The sequence below is a fragment of the Gossypium raimondii genome, chromosome 10 (genome assembly GCF_025698545.1).
Source record: "Gossypium raimondii isolate GPD5lz chromosome 10, ASM2569854v1, whole genome shotgun sequence".
NCBI classification, from domain to species: Eukaryota; Viridiplantae; Streptophyta; class Magnoliopsida; order Malvales; family Malvaceae; genus Gossypium; species Gossypium raimondii.
Genome location: NC_068574.1, coordinates 8,907,276 through 8,922,574, shown reverse-complemented (window position 1 = coordinate 8,922,574; position 15,299 = coordinate 8,907,276). Strand labels below are relative to the sequence as shown.

At 31.1% G+C, this 15,299-nt stretch overlaps 1 protein-coding gene across 1 annotated transcript; it reads right to left on the bottom strand.

Moving 5' to 3' along the window:
• Positions 1–4,001: 4,001 nt before the first annotated feature.
• On the bottom strand, positions 4,002–5,697 carry LOC105778020 (transcription factor TCP20). The gene is made up of 2 exons (XM_012601568.2): positions 4,346–5,697; positions 4,002–4,239 (listed from the first exon to the last, which is right to left on the bottom strand). The coding sequence occupies exon 1, from the start codon at positions 5,456–5,458 to the stop codon at positions 4,556–4,558; it is 903 nt and encodes a 300-aa protein (XP_012457022.1). The 5' UTR covers positions 5,459–5,697; the 3' UTR covers positions 4,002–4,239; positions 4,346–4,555.
• Between the last annotated feature and the right edge of the window lie 9,602 nt (positions 5,698–15,299).

Sequence of the window (15,299 nt, the reverse complement as noted above, 5' to 3'; positions counted from 1 at the left end):
ATATCATTTATTCCTCAACAAAATATATAATTTCATATTTAAAATACTAATACTGATCAACTTTGCTTTATGGTATGAAAATTTGCAAGAGACTAAAAGTGGGGATTGTTACAAGAATCTAGAAATCAGTTTATCCTGAAATTTGCATACACTAATACAGCAGTAAAACAACAGCAGCCACGCATCCCAGATGAGATTACTACTTATTTTAAACTACATACACATATGTTTAAACAGTGGAAACGAATCTCATTACAAGTAAGAAAAAGAGTTGCAGAAGAACAAGAATGGTAACATCAGGCTTAGCTGAAGTACAAGAACTCTTCCCCACAAACTCGCCTGAAGATGGTATGGGTCCAAAGGCTCCTGAATCTGGCCACTGTGGGGGAGCTTGAGAAGGGAAAAATGAGGACATATTGGGTGCATTCACATATGGGGAACCAGCTGGAGAGGCTGAAATAGCATGCTTACCGGTGACAATTTGCAAACTAGAAAAGATGATGACCAATGCTACAACAACAGCAAACAATTTAGAGGTAGCCATGGATGTCAGCTGCAAAAGAAGTGAAGGAAAGTAATCTCTTATCTGTATCTGAATATGGGGAAAGATAGGAGGATAAAGAGCTGAGGGTTGGGTGTGGTTGCTGCAGCAGCATCTCACGAGACACACTGTGGAAATGTCAAATTTCTACCTAAAATTTAAGGCATAATTATTAAAGCCTTTGTGGTTATTTGTTTCCTTGATCTGTTCGGTGGGTTGGGGTTAAAGAAGAGTGGTAAGATTCTCTGCGCTTTCTCTTTTATTATATATGTGTGTGTTTGTCGGCGAATGCCTGCTTGTCTGCCACATGATTAAGCTCTTGGATTTTGTACAAAGAGGCCTCAACCTGTTCTATTATTATTTTTGTTTTGTTTTTACTTTTTGCTGTATCCATGTGGTTACCACTTAAAAGCTCAGAATTTCATTTGTAAATTACAATAGGCCCCTTAGCATTCAGTTAGTAAGACTGTATTTTAGTCATGGGAGTTTTTTGTAAAGATGGTAATTACAGACTTGGATATTACATCATTCAACAGTGGAATCCTGTCTGCTCATTTGGGCCTTCTCAGTAAGATGTGCTCAACTCTCAACTGGACGTTCGGGTTCATGGCCGAAATAAAAAAAATTTTACATAGGATATGGACTTAAATTGAGGTCAAATCTTTTTGAATGTGTTTTTATCATGTTTTTATTTTATTTTATTTTCTTTTTTTCAAGTAATATCTGTCTTAGTTATCTCATTTCTTGAGGTATTGCCCTTTACTTGCAAGGGTTCCCCATTTCTAGACTTGTGAATGGCAATTAACAACTTATTAAAAAAAAGACTTACTAATTCAGTTCCTGCAATTCAATAAAGAATGACAAATCTCTCAAAAAAAAAAAGAATTGAAGACAGACAAAAGGCAAAGGCAGTTCCCTTTTGGCTTTTGTCATTGGCATTCACTCGTCTTCTGATTTAATGTCCCGTTTCTACCTCGTTTTTCTTGCACTAGGCTTTCTCTGTCACATTAAAAAAAAGTTCTTTTTCTCTTCTTTTTAAGATACTAATAAACAAGTTCCACTGTCCAAAATTATCCAAAATTTTGAGATGAAAAGGTTAAACTTCTCTTTTTCAGGTAAAACAAAAGCTGAAATGAACTGAATGCACATGATTCTTGGAATTCAGGCGAACAACAAACATGTTACTACTCTTAACCTTGGAAAGAGAAAGAGTAAGAATCGGGGTCATACATATTTTATACACACAAACAATTTCAACAAGCAACTTCTTCAATGTCATGGCTGCCTGGACTTCCAAGAACTGGAGAGCTATGCCTATGTGTGTGTGGTGGGTCGTAATAGTCTTTGATTGGGTTTTGTTTCCCAACTCTGTTGAGTGGGAATATTTTGTGCATGGTTGGACTCAACCTCTATGATCTATATTTATGAGGGAAGATGATACAATGAGTAGTACTGTCCTCCCCATCAAATGCTATAAGTTATAATGTCAAGTCTAACTATGCATAAACTCTTTCGTTTTTAAGATTTCATCTATTCAAGTATTTCGCGATACTCTCAATTTGTGAATCTATTAAAATTTCGTAAAATTAAAAGATAAAACCTCGATGAAAATCAATACCAAATATGTTGACGGACACCTCAATGTTTTAACTAGATATTGCTGAACAAATTTAATTATTGGGCAGGCTAATTGCACCCTAGGAGACCGTAATAAGGAGGTGGCAAAAAATAATACAACCAAATATTATGTCCTATAGTTATAAGTCATGCAGCACAAGAAAATGTGTGAGAATAGTCAACCTGAAAGGCTGCCACTAGGAGTGAATAACAATGAATGCTTCAAGGAAAACTACAACATTAAGATACTCTACCTACAAACGCAGCAAATAAAGACAAAGACTTGATTGCGAATTGCAGAAATGGTGGAGCACAAATTTAACCTCAACAGTCAATTTCAATACACTCAAAATCTCCAACTTCCAAAAATGCAAGGACCACTGTAGTTTCACATTGCTGATTTCTTTCAAGTGACATGTTAGGAAGTGCCATTCTTGCTCTATTTCCTTTGACTTTCTGTTTTAAGTTCTTGATCGTAAATTATTTATTTGATAAAATGTTACTTTTTAAGTATTTTAGGGAACAAAACTAATCAAATTTGTCAACTTTGCTTTGTGCTAGAGTCCATGAATTCTCACAAACCAAGGAAAAAAAAGAAGGCTCTCTTGGTATTAGAGTATTCACAATAAGTCTTCATTGCCAGGACACCAAAAATAGGAAGAACATTAAAACAGTCATAGATTTCAAATGAAATTACTGAACAAAAATCAACAATGGGAGATGGCAATCCAACAAGGAGAACTCAACCTGAACCTTATTAAATTACAAGAGAGGCAGCAGCAACAAAAGAGATGTCATTTTGCTACTTATTGAACACTAGTTTATAAAGAAAATAACCTCAACATGCAAGAGTGAAAGGATTCTATCAGCAGAAGGGAAGAATCAGACATGAATGCTCCACTTCTCCCGGTCCTAAATGTTTTTACTGATTCACTTCAAACATGCATGCGAGTAGAAAGCTCAAAACAATGGGTAGAATTGAGAGAGTATCGTCATTTAAAGTTGATGAACAAAGCTCTTAGGCAAAAGAAAATTCCTGAAGCTTCGTAAAAGAAGTGGTTCTATGGTTATTTAACAGCTTTAGTAGAGGATTCTTAAGCAGTTTGATGCAATAACTACTCATCAACTTGGAAATAGGAGATTATTAGGGGACGTTTTCAATGCTTTTGGAATAGCAAAAGCACTTTTTCACCACACAAGCATTGAAGAACACTAGGCTTTTAGAGATTTTAGGTTGCCCCAAGGTTAGAAACTGCAGTTGAAGAAGGCAAAAGCAGGACATTTGCTATCACTGACACTTTTACGTTGAATCCAATTGTTTCATTAAGTACTATGGATGGTCTGAGCTAGAAAAGGTAAATTATGACAGTTTGGAAAACGAAGACTGCCTGAAACTGCACCAGTTTAAAAGGGTCAGTCATGAGTCATCCTTTGCATAAAACGCTTTCTAGAATAATTCATATGATGGCTTAAAGAAATCTGAGTTTGCCAAAGAATTTTGCAGAAATCTTGAGACAACGCTCACATATATAATCTTTGCTCAACATCAACTAGAAAATAGTTAATAAGACATACTAAGTGATGTTCTCTTATATGTCAAGCAGTGGGTAGATACAAATTCCATAAATAAACATTAATTGGGTGATGAAAACTTTAGGAATTATAAATAGAGAAAAAGTTATATATGGGGTTCAACAAAGAAGGAAATAAGCTGAAACAGTTTTCCCGAAAAGGTAAGATCAGCAGAAAAGAACAACTGCGAAGTGATGACATAAGAACTAGGTTCATATTTGTTAGCAGACTTTCTATTGTAGGAAAAATGAAAGCTTTTGGCATCCAGATATAATCAATAATTTGCACTTTATTTCTTCTAGAGAAATAAGAGTTCTTACTTCATATAAGAAGAAACTGGACATGCATGACAACAAATTGCTATTTTTAATTTCACAAACAACTGATTACAACTCCATCCAGACCTAGAGAAGAAGACTATTAAATTTGCCTTGTACTAATCAACACACCTATGAATCAAACCAGAAGATAAGCCCAAAACCAAGCTACTAGGCTGTCCAAAGCTCCACCTGCACATTCCACAGCAAAAGCAACAAGGCATGAAACAGTTAAAACTTCTTTGAAGGCTGTGGAGGATGCTAGTTCAACAAAAGGCAAGAATCAAGAAAAAAGCACCTCTGTAATGGAAATCCGGGTGATGCAGTGCAGAAAGAAGGGGGCAAAAATATCCATCCAATCACCATAGATTTCTGAGAGGCAAATTATCCATTTTTTCTCACTATTTTTTTTTCTCCAATTATACAATATTGAAAAGCATTACAAGAAAAGGAGGTCATCCTCTCTCAGCCATGCTACTTTTTGATCTTGCTCCCAAAGTTGATAACTTTACTCGCCTGATCCTTCGGAATCATCTTTAGCAGAAGGCTGGTTGTGGTGGTGGTGGTGGTGATGGTGGTTCTGTTGTTGCTGTTGTTGATGCACTCTCGCCTGCCCCATCTGCTGATAAATCTGGGTCAAGGCTTGAGGATTTAGAACCCCAAAATGACCTTCTTGAGACAACCCAAGTTCCAAACCAGGGAGCTGTTGGTTAGCCGCACCCAGCATTGAGGTGAAACTCATCTGACCCATGGTAGTAGCTGTCAAGTCAAAACCAGGAAACCCAATCTTTTGAAGATAATTAGAACCTTCACTGCCTAAATTTGTTGTAGATGGAGCAGATGACGACTGAAACCCATAACCACTGACTGGGGGCCATGACCCTGCTGCCACATGAGGGGGTCTTCCCAAATTGCCACCAACCATTCCCCAATTGGTCCTACTGCTCCCTGACCCTACACTGGACCCCCCTAAATCTTCCATCTTTTGGTGCAACCCCGCTGATAGAGAGCCCCCTTGCTGTGAAACTGAGGCTCCAGCAGCCGCCAAAGCAGATGCCGGTATCGTTCCGCTCCCCGTGGCGGCTATTATCGATGGTTCAGCTTGTTGTAACAACCACTGTATGGTTTCCCCATCAGATTTGTGACCCAATTCCCTGGTCAACTGAAAGATCCTAGCTGCACATAAGGCAGGCATCCTTATCCTTCTACCTCTTCCTTCAACTTTGATATGCCTGTCCTTGTTAGAACTCCTCTTTGGGGCCAACTGTTGTTTCTTCCCTTCTTCTTTATCTGCAACAACAACATCCTTCGTTTCAGCTGTTTTGCTCTCACCCATGTTTTGAAGCTGTTGTTGTGGTTGTGTTGGCAGGCTCAAGAAGTTGGGTAATTCCTTAGAACCCTTGGGATCCATTAACGAGTAAAAAGGGAGCCCTCTTTGATTGAAATACAAGGTGAGCTGAAAAAACACAATCCTAAACTTTCATAAGTTTTCACTGCTTTTGGCAAAGGAATCCGAAGACGAAGTATTATTTATTGAAATCCCAAAGCACTCCCGAAATGTCAAAATTTTTAAACTTGATTTCACTTTACAAGATGTCAATTTTTCTTCCCCTCTTTCTCGTATATGCTTTAGCCGGCTGGCTCTTTCTTGCTTATTTCTTACCCTTCTTTTTCACTGTCGTAAAGGGTGGGGGTTTGACTGCTAGCTTTTCTTATATCATTGTAATTTTACGGTTAAAGTAATTAGGAAGGTCCTATAAGATAGGGAGGGGAGGAAATTATTCCTTTATAATTAAATAAGTTAATATTTATAAAACTATTTTAAATTTTTATCTTTCTAATTATAATTTAATTTCAAATAAAAATTTATTTACAAAATAAAAAATTTTAAAAATATTAACTCCTTAAACAACAAATTATGCTTTTAAAACAATAAATGTTAACTCTTTTTTATAAAATAAAATAATTACACATTAACCATTGTATCCAGAGTTCTCTTCAGTAATTGATTTGCTACCATTAATGTAAGTCAATAAGAAAGTGCTTCATCAAACCGGCAAGAGTTCTCTATTTCAACTTGGTATTATTGATTTTTTTAAACAGTAATTTATAGTCACCCAACAATTAAAAATTTTCATTTTAAACACTTAAAATAAAAATTTACAATTTAAGCACCTATGGTACATAATTTGATCATTTTGATCACTTCAATTAAAATGACAATTAAAAAATCAGTTCAATAACGAATTTAGCCCTCAACTTTTACAATTCAGTTCTAATTTTAAAAATTTATCTTCAAAATTTAGAGATAATCTTAATTTGAAATATATAAAAATACATACATATCTTTTAAAATATAATAAATTTAAAAAATGTATAAAAATGTCAAGAAACGCCGTCCCCACCGGTTGTAAAAGCATTCTCATGAAAAGATTCTCGTCCGTCGTCGAAGCAATGGATTGCCGTTTGAATGTTATATCGGTGGCGTTTTCAATTTATGATCTTTCGATTCTGAAGACGGTGACGGTTTCCGTTACAGGGATGAATTTTATTTTACAAGATAAAACAACGCCGAAACGGGCTGCTCCGCGGCCTCTTACGGCCCAAAAAGATCTTCGCCCATGGTTTTCCGGTCAAGGATTTTTCCGTTAACGTCAACTAATTTAGCATCTACGACATGACCAACCAACAAACCGTCCAGCACCGCTTAAATGACCACCGACGCCGACAGTAGGACAAACCCCCTCCCGAAACCCATGAACTTTACTGTTTTTCCAAATGTTATAAAAAGTTCACCGAGTGTAGCACCGGCGTCGACCCAAGCTGTTTCATCGGCCATATTAACAGAAACAGACCGGAGATTTAAACATATCGAGAACAAAAAAGGGTTTATCAAAAACATAAGATAACCCTTCGTAATCAGGGCAGCCACTACGAATTTTGAGTTGAAACCCAAGCTTTTAGGAACAAATAACGGCGGCGGAAAAGGAGTGATGATGATGACTGGTTTAGGGGTTGAAGAAGTGTTGAAACGGGCATTTCGAGTGTAAGCTCGTAAAACTGAAGTATATGGAGGGTTGGATTTAGAGATGATAATGGAGGAAGCTATGTCGGTAGGAATGGATTGGGTTAAACATTGAAGAAGGTATTGATGAGTAGGATCTGAAACTGCCATTGAATGATAAAGGTTGAAGAGAATCACAAAAATGTCAAGAAATAAAATACTTTTTTTTATAATATTTGTTATTATATTTTTTAAATTTATTTTTATATATTTTTTAAATATATTGATATATTTCTTTAATTTTTAAAATTAGTATCAATTTGAGATGATTTGTACATTTTGAGGATTACTTTTTTTTCTTAAAATTATAACTAAAATGATATAATATGTAAAAGTTGAAGGTTAAATTTATTATTATACCGATTTTTTAACTGACATGTCTAGTTGTTTGAGATTTTAATGGGAGTAACCAAAATGACCAAGTTATATAATGTGAGGGCTTAAATTGCAAATCTTTTATTTTGAAATGAATTTTTGAAAAATACCGATTTTTAAAAAAATTACTAGACTAGGCTAGTTTTTCAAAAAAAATTACAGGACTAGACCGAAATAATGAAAATGCTTTCCAATGAAAGGGTTTTCCCCCGACGGCTATTTAAATAGCTATTGAAACCCAACAGACCCAGTCATTACCATCGATTCAGCAGTAACAACACGTCCTCAAGAGTGATAATACACTCACTGACTGGAAGATGAAATGCATGCGTCTTAGGTCTCTACCTTTCCACCAACGTGCTTACAAGTTTGGGGTCCAATTTATACCCCCACCTATATGAGCCACGTGCAAAAATCTCTCATATCTCTCAAGTATGATTTGATTAAGGACAATAGAAGAGCGGATTAATTACAAATGTACGTCTCAAAAATCTAATCTTCAGACTACATATAAAAAATACAAAATATTAAATTTCAGTATAATGATAAATTATTTAAATTAAATTAGATTAAATATGATAAAAATATTCTTATCATTTACAATTGATCGATCGAAATGTGCTTCCCATTTAAACGGATTAGAGATTTTGTTATTACTAATTTGAAAAACATGAAATAAATTGTAATATAAAAATAACTTAAGAAAATTTTAATACAATTTTAATAAATAAAAAAGAAAGTTGAGAGAAATAAAAATTAAGTGAGAAATTAAGAGGAAGTGAGAGAAATTCAACAGATATTTGAGAATGAGAGAGAGAGATAAGTGAGATTAAATTGAAAAAGAAATGTTATATAGAAAAAAAATTATTAAGGAGTTAACTGTTGGGTTTTAATGACTATTTAAATAGCCATTGGGTGGGGTAGTCATTGGGAAAACACTTCCAAATGAAAGTGTTTTCGTTATTTCAACAATTACATATTTTTTGAAAAAAAAGCCTAATTTAGTAATTTAAAAAAACAGTATTTTTAGTTTGATTTCTTAAATTATTTTTTAATAATTAAATAATTATCTATATAATTTACCTTTTTAAATAACACAATAACTTAAATTGATATATTTAATAGTAGAAATAAGAAAACCTCTCCTTTATTTTACCCTACAATTTTACTTTTAAAAAATCTCTAACAAGTGTTAAATATTCTTTAATTCTCTATATATTTACCATATTTAAAATTTGGTTTTTTACTTTTATTTTAAAATTTTAATTCTTTTATTTTTAAATTTAAAATTAAGATTCTAATCATTACCTTTATTAAATTTCTTTTATTAAATTCATTGATGTGATATTTTAATTTTTTTAAAGGACTTGGTAATAATGTAAAAAGAGAGGATACATTAAAAATGTAGACGTATTTTTTCTTAGAAACACCTATTTAAACTCGTCATGATAAAATACTTTTCTTTGTAGGAATGGCATTATGGTATTCTTAAAAAAATAACGTTGGCATTGTAATTGAAATAATTAATAACATTAATTATTTAAACTAACTAATGATATTATAAAAGTCTAGGGACCAATTTATGTCAAAATTAAAGTATATGATTCAATCCAAGTTTTAGCATGGTATAGGGATCAAATTTAAAATTTGACCATTATCTTATAAGTAACAAAAAAAAGCAAGACAAAACCAAAATATGTGTCACCTCTAAAGCGAGCATTCAAATTATATATAATTACATAAAATTTCAATAAAAAATTAACAATATTAACTCTTTAGACTAACTAATAACATTATAAAAACTTAGGGACCAAATTAAGTTAAAATTAAAATATAGAGATTAAATCTCAAATTCAAACATAATAAAGAGACTAACATTAAAATTTAACATTTTCTTATAATGCAAAGAAAAAAGAGAGAAAGATTCATTCATACACGTGTCAACAATGGAAGGCCCTTAGCGCGTTTCTTTTATATATAGTTAGAAATTTATCATAATCTTATAATGACTAAAAAGGAGGAAAAAAAGAGTTGTGTCCTTAGTTATTCCAAATAATTAGCACCCTTAATAATTTGGATAATTGACTTGAATTTTTAAAAATATACTTATTCCAACTCATCATACGATTATTTTTTTTGCTTGAATGGTATTTAAAGAATCTATGTAAAAATAAAATTTAATTAGAGCAAAATAATATTAACTATTTGAACTAACTAACAACATTATAAAATATATGACCAAATTATGTTAAAAATTAAAGTATAAAGATTAATCTTAAATTTAAGCATAGTAGAGGCGAGACACGTGTCAAAGTAAGAATACCCTAAGGCTTTCCATTTATATATAAATATATTGATATAAATGAAATTAATATATAAAAATTAAATGAACCCCATATGATAGCCTGATGATCAAGGGTGTTTACCGTTCCAGGAATGGTTTGGGTTCGAGTAGCATTAGTTGTTCGTGCATTGCCCTATTATTATAATTCACCAATATATATATATATATATATATATATATATATATATATATATAAAAATTAAAAATCTCAAATACTAAAATTTGATTATTTGTCTTTGAAGGACAAAAAAAGAGAAAAGAATGTGGGTGCACGCGTCATGAAAGCCCTTGGGCTTTTTTATATTGTTTATAGATAGCATTAATTTTTTTTATGGTAAACTATATTTAGTAAGTTGATGTTTTGGTTCTTTAAATTTAAAAAGTTATAAAATGGTTATTGAATTATTTGGCACTTTTCATTTAAGTCATTGAACTATTCAAAAGTTTTTATTTAAGTCATAGGGATATTAAGTTTTTATTAAAAAAAGTCTGGTTAGCGAGCTTCGACCGACGATTCGATGATTGATATGGTGGATCGGTATCCATCAACTAATAGAAAAACATTCCTTAGATTCAAGTAGATCTAGAAATCAGTTCTGAAGATTGGAGAAGAAAATTAATTGGGTTTTGGTTTGTAGATTCGTGACATTCAAAGTTGTTTCATAAAAAAATTGAACTATAGAAAAGAAGGGAAAAGAGAACTTTCGATTGGTTCAGGCAGTGTGAACAAAGAAGGCCATACAGCAGTGATTTTAACGGTCCATTGATTTAAATGAAAACTTTTGAATAGTTTAATGACAATTTTATAACTTTCTGAAGATAAGTGACAAAAACATAAACTTTCCAATTGCTTAATGACCTCAAATATAGTTTACCCTATTTTTTTATAATAAAATTTAGGGATAATAAAACTTTTGGCCCCTGAACTTGACAAGTAAGTCCACATTGGCCCATTAACTTTTTTTTATCCATTTGACTCCTGAACTTAAAAATTGTTATTCATTTAAGCCAATTTTGTTAATGATAGTGAAAAAAATGGGGATAATGTAACTTTTGGCCATTGAACTTGACAACTAGATTCACTTTGGCACCTTACTCTTTTTTTGTTCACTTTGGCACTTGAACTTGACAACTAGGTTCATTATTCTTGAACTTGAAAAATTTAAAAGTTTGATGATGTGGCACTTTGAGTTTTAAAAATAAATTTTTTAGATGATAATGTGGTACAATCTAAAAGTGTCTTATTTAATGTTTTAATAAGCAAACTGAAGGTTGAACATGTTAGACCAGCAGTTCTTGATTTCAATCAGTTAGATCGATTCGACTGTTGGACCAACAATAATTAATTAAATAATTAAAATTCACAAAATATAAAAATGTAAAAAAAAACTGATTTTACTTGGCTTTTTAGATTTTATGACTTTTTTAATTATTTATTTAATTATTGTTGGTTCGATAGTTGAACTAATCGAACTAGTTGAATTGAGAACTGGTTGTCTAACCTGTTCAACCGTCAGTTTGGTTATTAAAATATTGAATATAACACTCTAAGATTGTATCGCATCATCATCTAATTTTTTTTTCAAGTGATGATTTTGCACAATCTCATATGGGCCACATCATCAAACTTTTAGATTTTTTAAGTTCAATGATCAAAATGGACTTAATTGTCAAATTCAAGTGCCAAACTGAACAAAAAAAAATGTATAGATACCAAGGTGAACCTAGTTGTTAAATTTAGGGGCCAATGTGGCCCTACTTGCCAAGTTCAGGGGCCGAAAGTTACATTATCCCCATTTTTTTTCACGACCATTAATAGAATGAGATTAAATGAGTAATAATTTTTAAGTTCATGGGACAAAACGAATCAAAAAAAGGTTCAGGGGTCAATGTGAACTTATTTTTCAAGTTCAAGAGCTAAAAATTACATTATCCCTAAAATTTACATGGGTGTGAAATTATTTAACAAATCTTCATGATCATTAAAATATTTCATTTGGTTGAAATATAATATTTTGATCATTCATCGACGAGATATAAGATTACCTAAAAAATATTTTATTAATTCATATTTGTTATAGATAACTCTCTAATTTTTTCATAAATTTATAATAATTGATGAAAATCATATTTATTACTAATCAATTTTAATATTTGAATTTAATTGATCACCATTGAAATTTTTTAACAATTCAACTTAATTATGATAATTTGCTTATATGGTTTATCAATGGTTTTCACTATGAAAAGGAAATGAGAACAATATATATAGATATATTAGAACTTGTAATGTGGTTTGATAAATATGTATTTTATTTACTTCCTTTTGTACGAGTGTAACATTAAGGTTCTTATGGTTAGAATTACTCATAGTCCCTTCCCAACCTTTAAAGAAGAGGATAATATGATTTAGCGCATTTGAACCCATATCTTCTTATATTGGCAATAATACCGATACCAACTGAACTAAAACTCAATCGACTTTTGATAAATATGAATAAATTTTGAATAGAATTACATTGATTTTTGCAGGGTTAATTATCTTTTGAAAGGAAAAGTAAAAGAACATTTTTTTAATTTATGTGCATAAAATAAATGATGAAATTGTTTAAACTAATAAAAGCAAAAGATAAAATTGACCAAAATTTTAGATTCGGTCAAAATGTAAGATTACATAAAGAAGGGTTGGAATTGAAATTATCCACATGTTTTGGACATTGACATCGTAAGATTACCGTCTCAAAGGAATGTTTAAATACAAAATGATATAATCACTATAAATATAAGATTCGACAACGCAATGTTTTTTTTTATTTTGAATTTTGTTTGGTTTCTTATTTTCAAAAGGAATAATTTTAAATATATATATATTTCATTAATATTAATAAAAAGTTAATAGAAAATTTTGATAAATAATTGTGGGTTCAATTAATCTCACAAAATTCATTTGAAGATAATTTAATGATTCTTTCAGTTATTTTTAATTATTTTGTAATAGTTTTACCATTAATAATATCATATATTGATTTATCTGACATTTTAATTTTTAAAAATTTGACTCATAATGTAAAATTTCTAGCTCCAACAATGCTATTCTATGTATAGCATTAACCAAGGCTGGCTGAACACTTTTGTTTTCAACTTATAACCAAGGGCAATATCCAACTTGCTTAAACAAGACTTGAGTAAAAAAAAAAAAACATTGTAATCTAAAAATAGAAGAAATAATTATAAACATTAAATTTATTGATTGTCACCCTTTATAAATAAAAAAATAAGTATATGATTTTGTTATAACAATTTAGCTATACATAGAATAGTATAAGGGTGGTGGTTCAAGCCTTTAAAATGTATGAAGAGCTATCGAGATAGAAGTGGTTCACATCGTAAGTAGTGGTAGATGTCAGCTTAGAGGCATTGTAGGAGATAACCTATGGAGATAGGAGGAAGTGTTCATCAAGTTAGAGAAGTGATGAAATTTAAAGATCGCGTGGGTCCTCTTATGTGTATCTTCTTATGAGTATCCTTTTGCCCTAGTATTGAAAAAAGGTATTTATAGAACAATGTCAGTTTTGCGTGGCAACGTTATAATTGATCCCACTAGATTTTTTTGTGAAAAAAATATTATATAAAAATAAAATTTAATTAAAGAAAAAAGAAATTGAACCCACAATATTTTTTGAGAAAATAACTCCACAATTAATTTTTTTAAAAACAAATTAATTTATATGAAATTAAATTAGTCTCTCTCTAATCACTAAAATTAAAAAGTCCATAGCTTTTTTCTTTCAAGATTCATCACTTTTCTCTTAATCTTTCTTATTTCCTCTCTCACACTCTAAATTTTTACAATATTGACAAGTATGAAGAGACATTGTGAACAATTGTACAAATTGTACCAGCTATTAACATTTATTTGATCCACCTTTTCTTTTAGCTATTTTTAATGGTTTTGCAATAGTCTTATAAATAATAATTATTAATATTACGCATTAGTTTATATATATTTTTAAATATTTTAATTTTTCAAAATTGAGCCATTAGTCTTCTAGGTATAATTAGGGGTGAGTATTCGATCAAGTTAGTCGAGTTAATGAATTCTATTTTAACAACCGAACTCAATTTTAATTTTTTTAATTGAATCGAATCGAGTCAAAATATTTCGAGACAAGTCGACTCGAGTTAACGAATCCTATTATTTATACTCAATATCGCGGTTACATGGACCGATTATTTAACTAGTAGATGAAGTACAATATTATTTAACTACATAAATAATATGATGGTTTTGCATTTTAACTTAATAGGTAAACATTTATCAAAACAACGTAGTTTTGTCTTTTAACTTAATTGGTTTGACTTTTAACTTTAAAAAAAGTAAACATTTATCAAAACGACGTAGTTTTTTCTTTTTTTTGTTCGGATAACTCGAATTGTGCAATTCATATTCGAGTTAAACCAAAAATCTTAATTTTTTTATTCAAGTTGATCCGAATAACTTGATTAACTCAAATAACTCGAACTAATTAATTCAAAATAAAAAAATTTTATCAAAATTTTCAAATCGAATCGAATTTTATTCATAACGGGTGGAGTGATAGATGTAAATTCAGTGGCATGGTTGGAGTTGACTTATTTCTCATATATCTTTTAAGTCAAATTAAATTAAATCATCATCAACAGGTAGGATAAGGAATATAAATTAATATATGTATATATATATATATTATTAGCAACTATACTAAGCCTTGATTGTTGTTTATGTTAAAAAGGGTGGTACAATCATTCTTGAAAATTAGGTGGTGGTAAGAGCACCAAACGTCCAGCACCTAAAAATTTCAATCATCTTTCATTCACCAAAATTTAATAATTTACCTGCTTTTTCTAAAGCATGTCAACATCAGACCCATAAATGTTGGATGAGATTTCTTGATTTTAACAAAAGAAAAAGTCACATCCAGCTTTTGTTCCCATCAATCAGTCAAACATAACTTCCAAATTTGGTAGAACCATCTCTAATTGGCAGCACCACGGCTCTCCCCTAATCCTATCTATTCTTCCTATTGCTAGCTACAATTATTTCTTACACTTTTTCTTCAATAAAAATTAAATGATTTGGAGAGCGGGATGTCACACTCCACTGCTTCATTTTTCATAAGAAACACAGCCATCACTCTTCCCCTATCAATGATTGACATTTTTTTTTATTTCCCTTTACTAAAAAAAAAGAAAATAAAAACCAAGAGCACACTCCAAAATCAACAATAATGTCAATTTTCATGATATAGAAAGCTAGTACAGTAATTGACAAGGCTTTCTAAAATATATAAGCTGAAATTCAATCTATACTTTTAAACACCATCACTAGCAGATGGATGACTACAGGAGCCAACCAAATTATGCTAAATTCAACGAAAATGTAAATTTTCATGCTATAGCTAGGGCTAGTGGTTCATACGAACAGAGAAG

Excerpts from the sequence above, each read along its gene's own strand:
- LOC105778020 (XM_012601568.2), bottom strand. The coding sequence starts at position 5,458 with ATGGATCCCAAGGGTTCTAAGGAATTACCCAACTTCTTGAGCCTGCCA.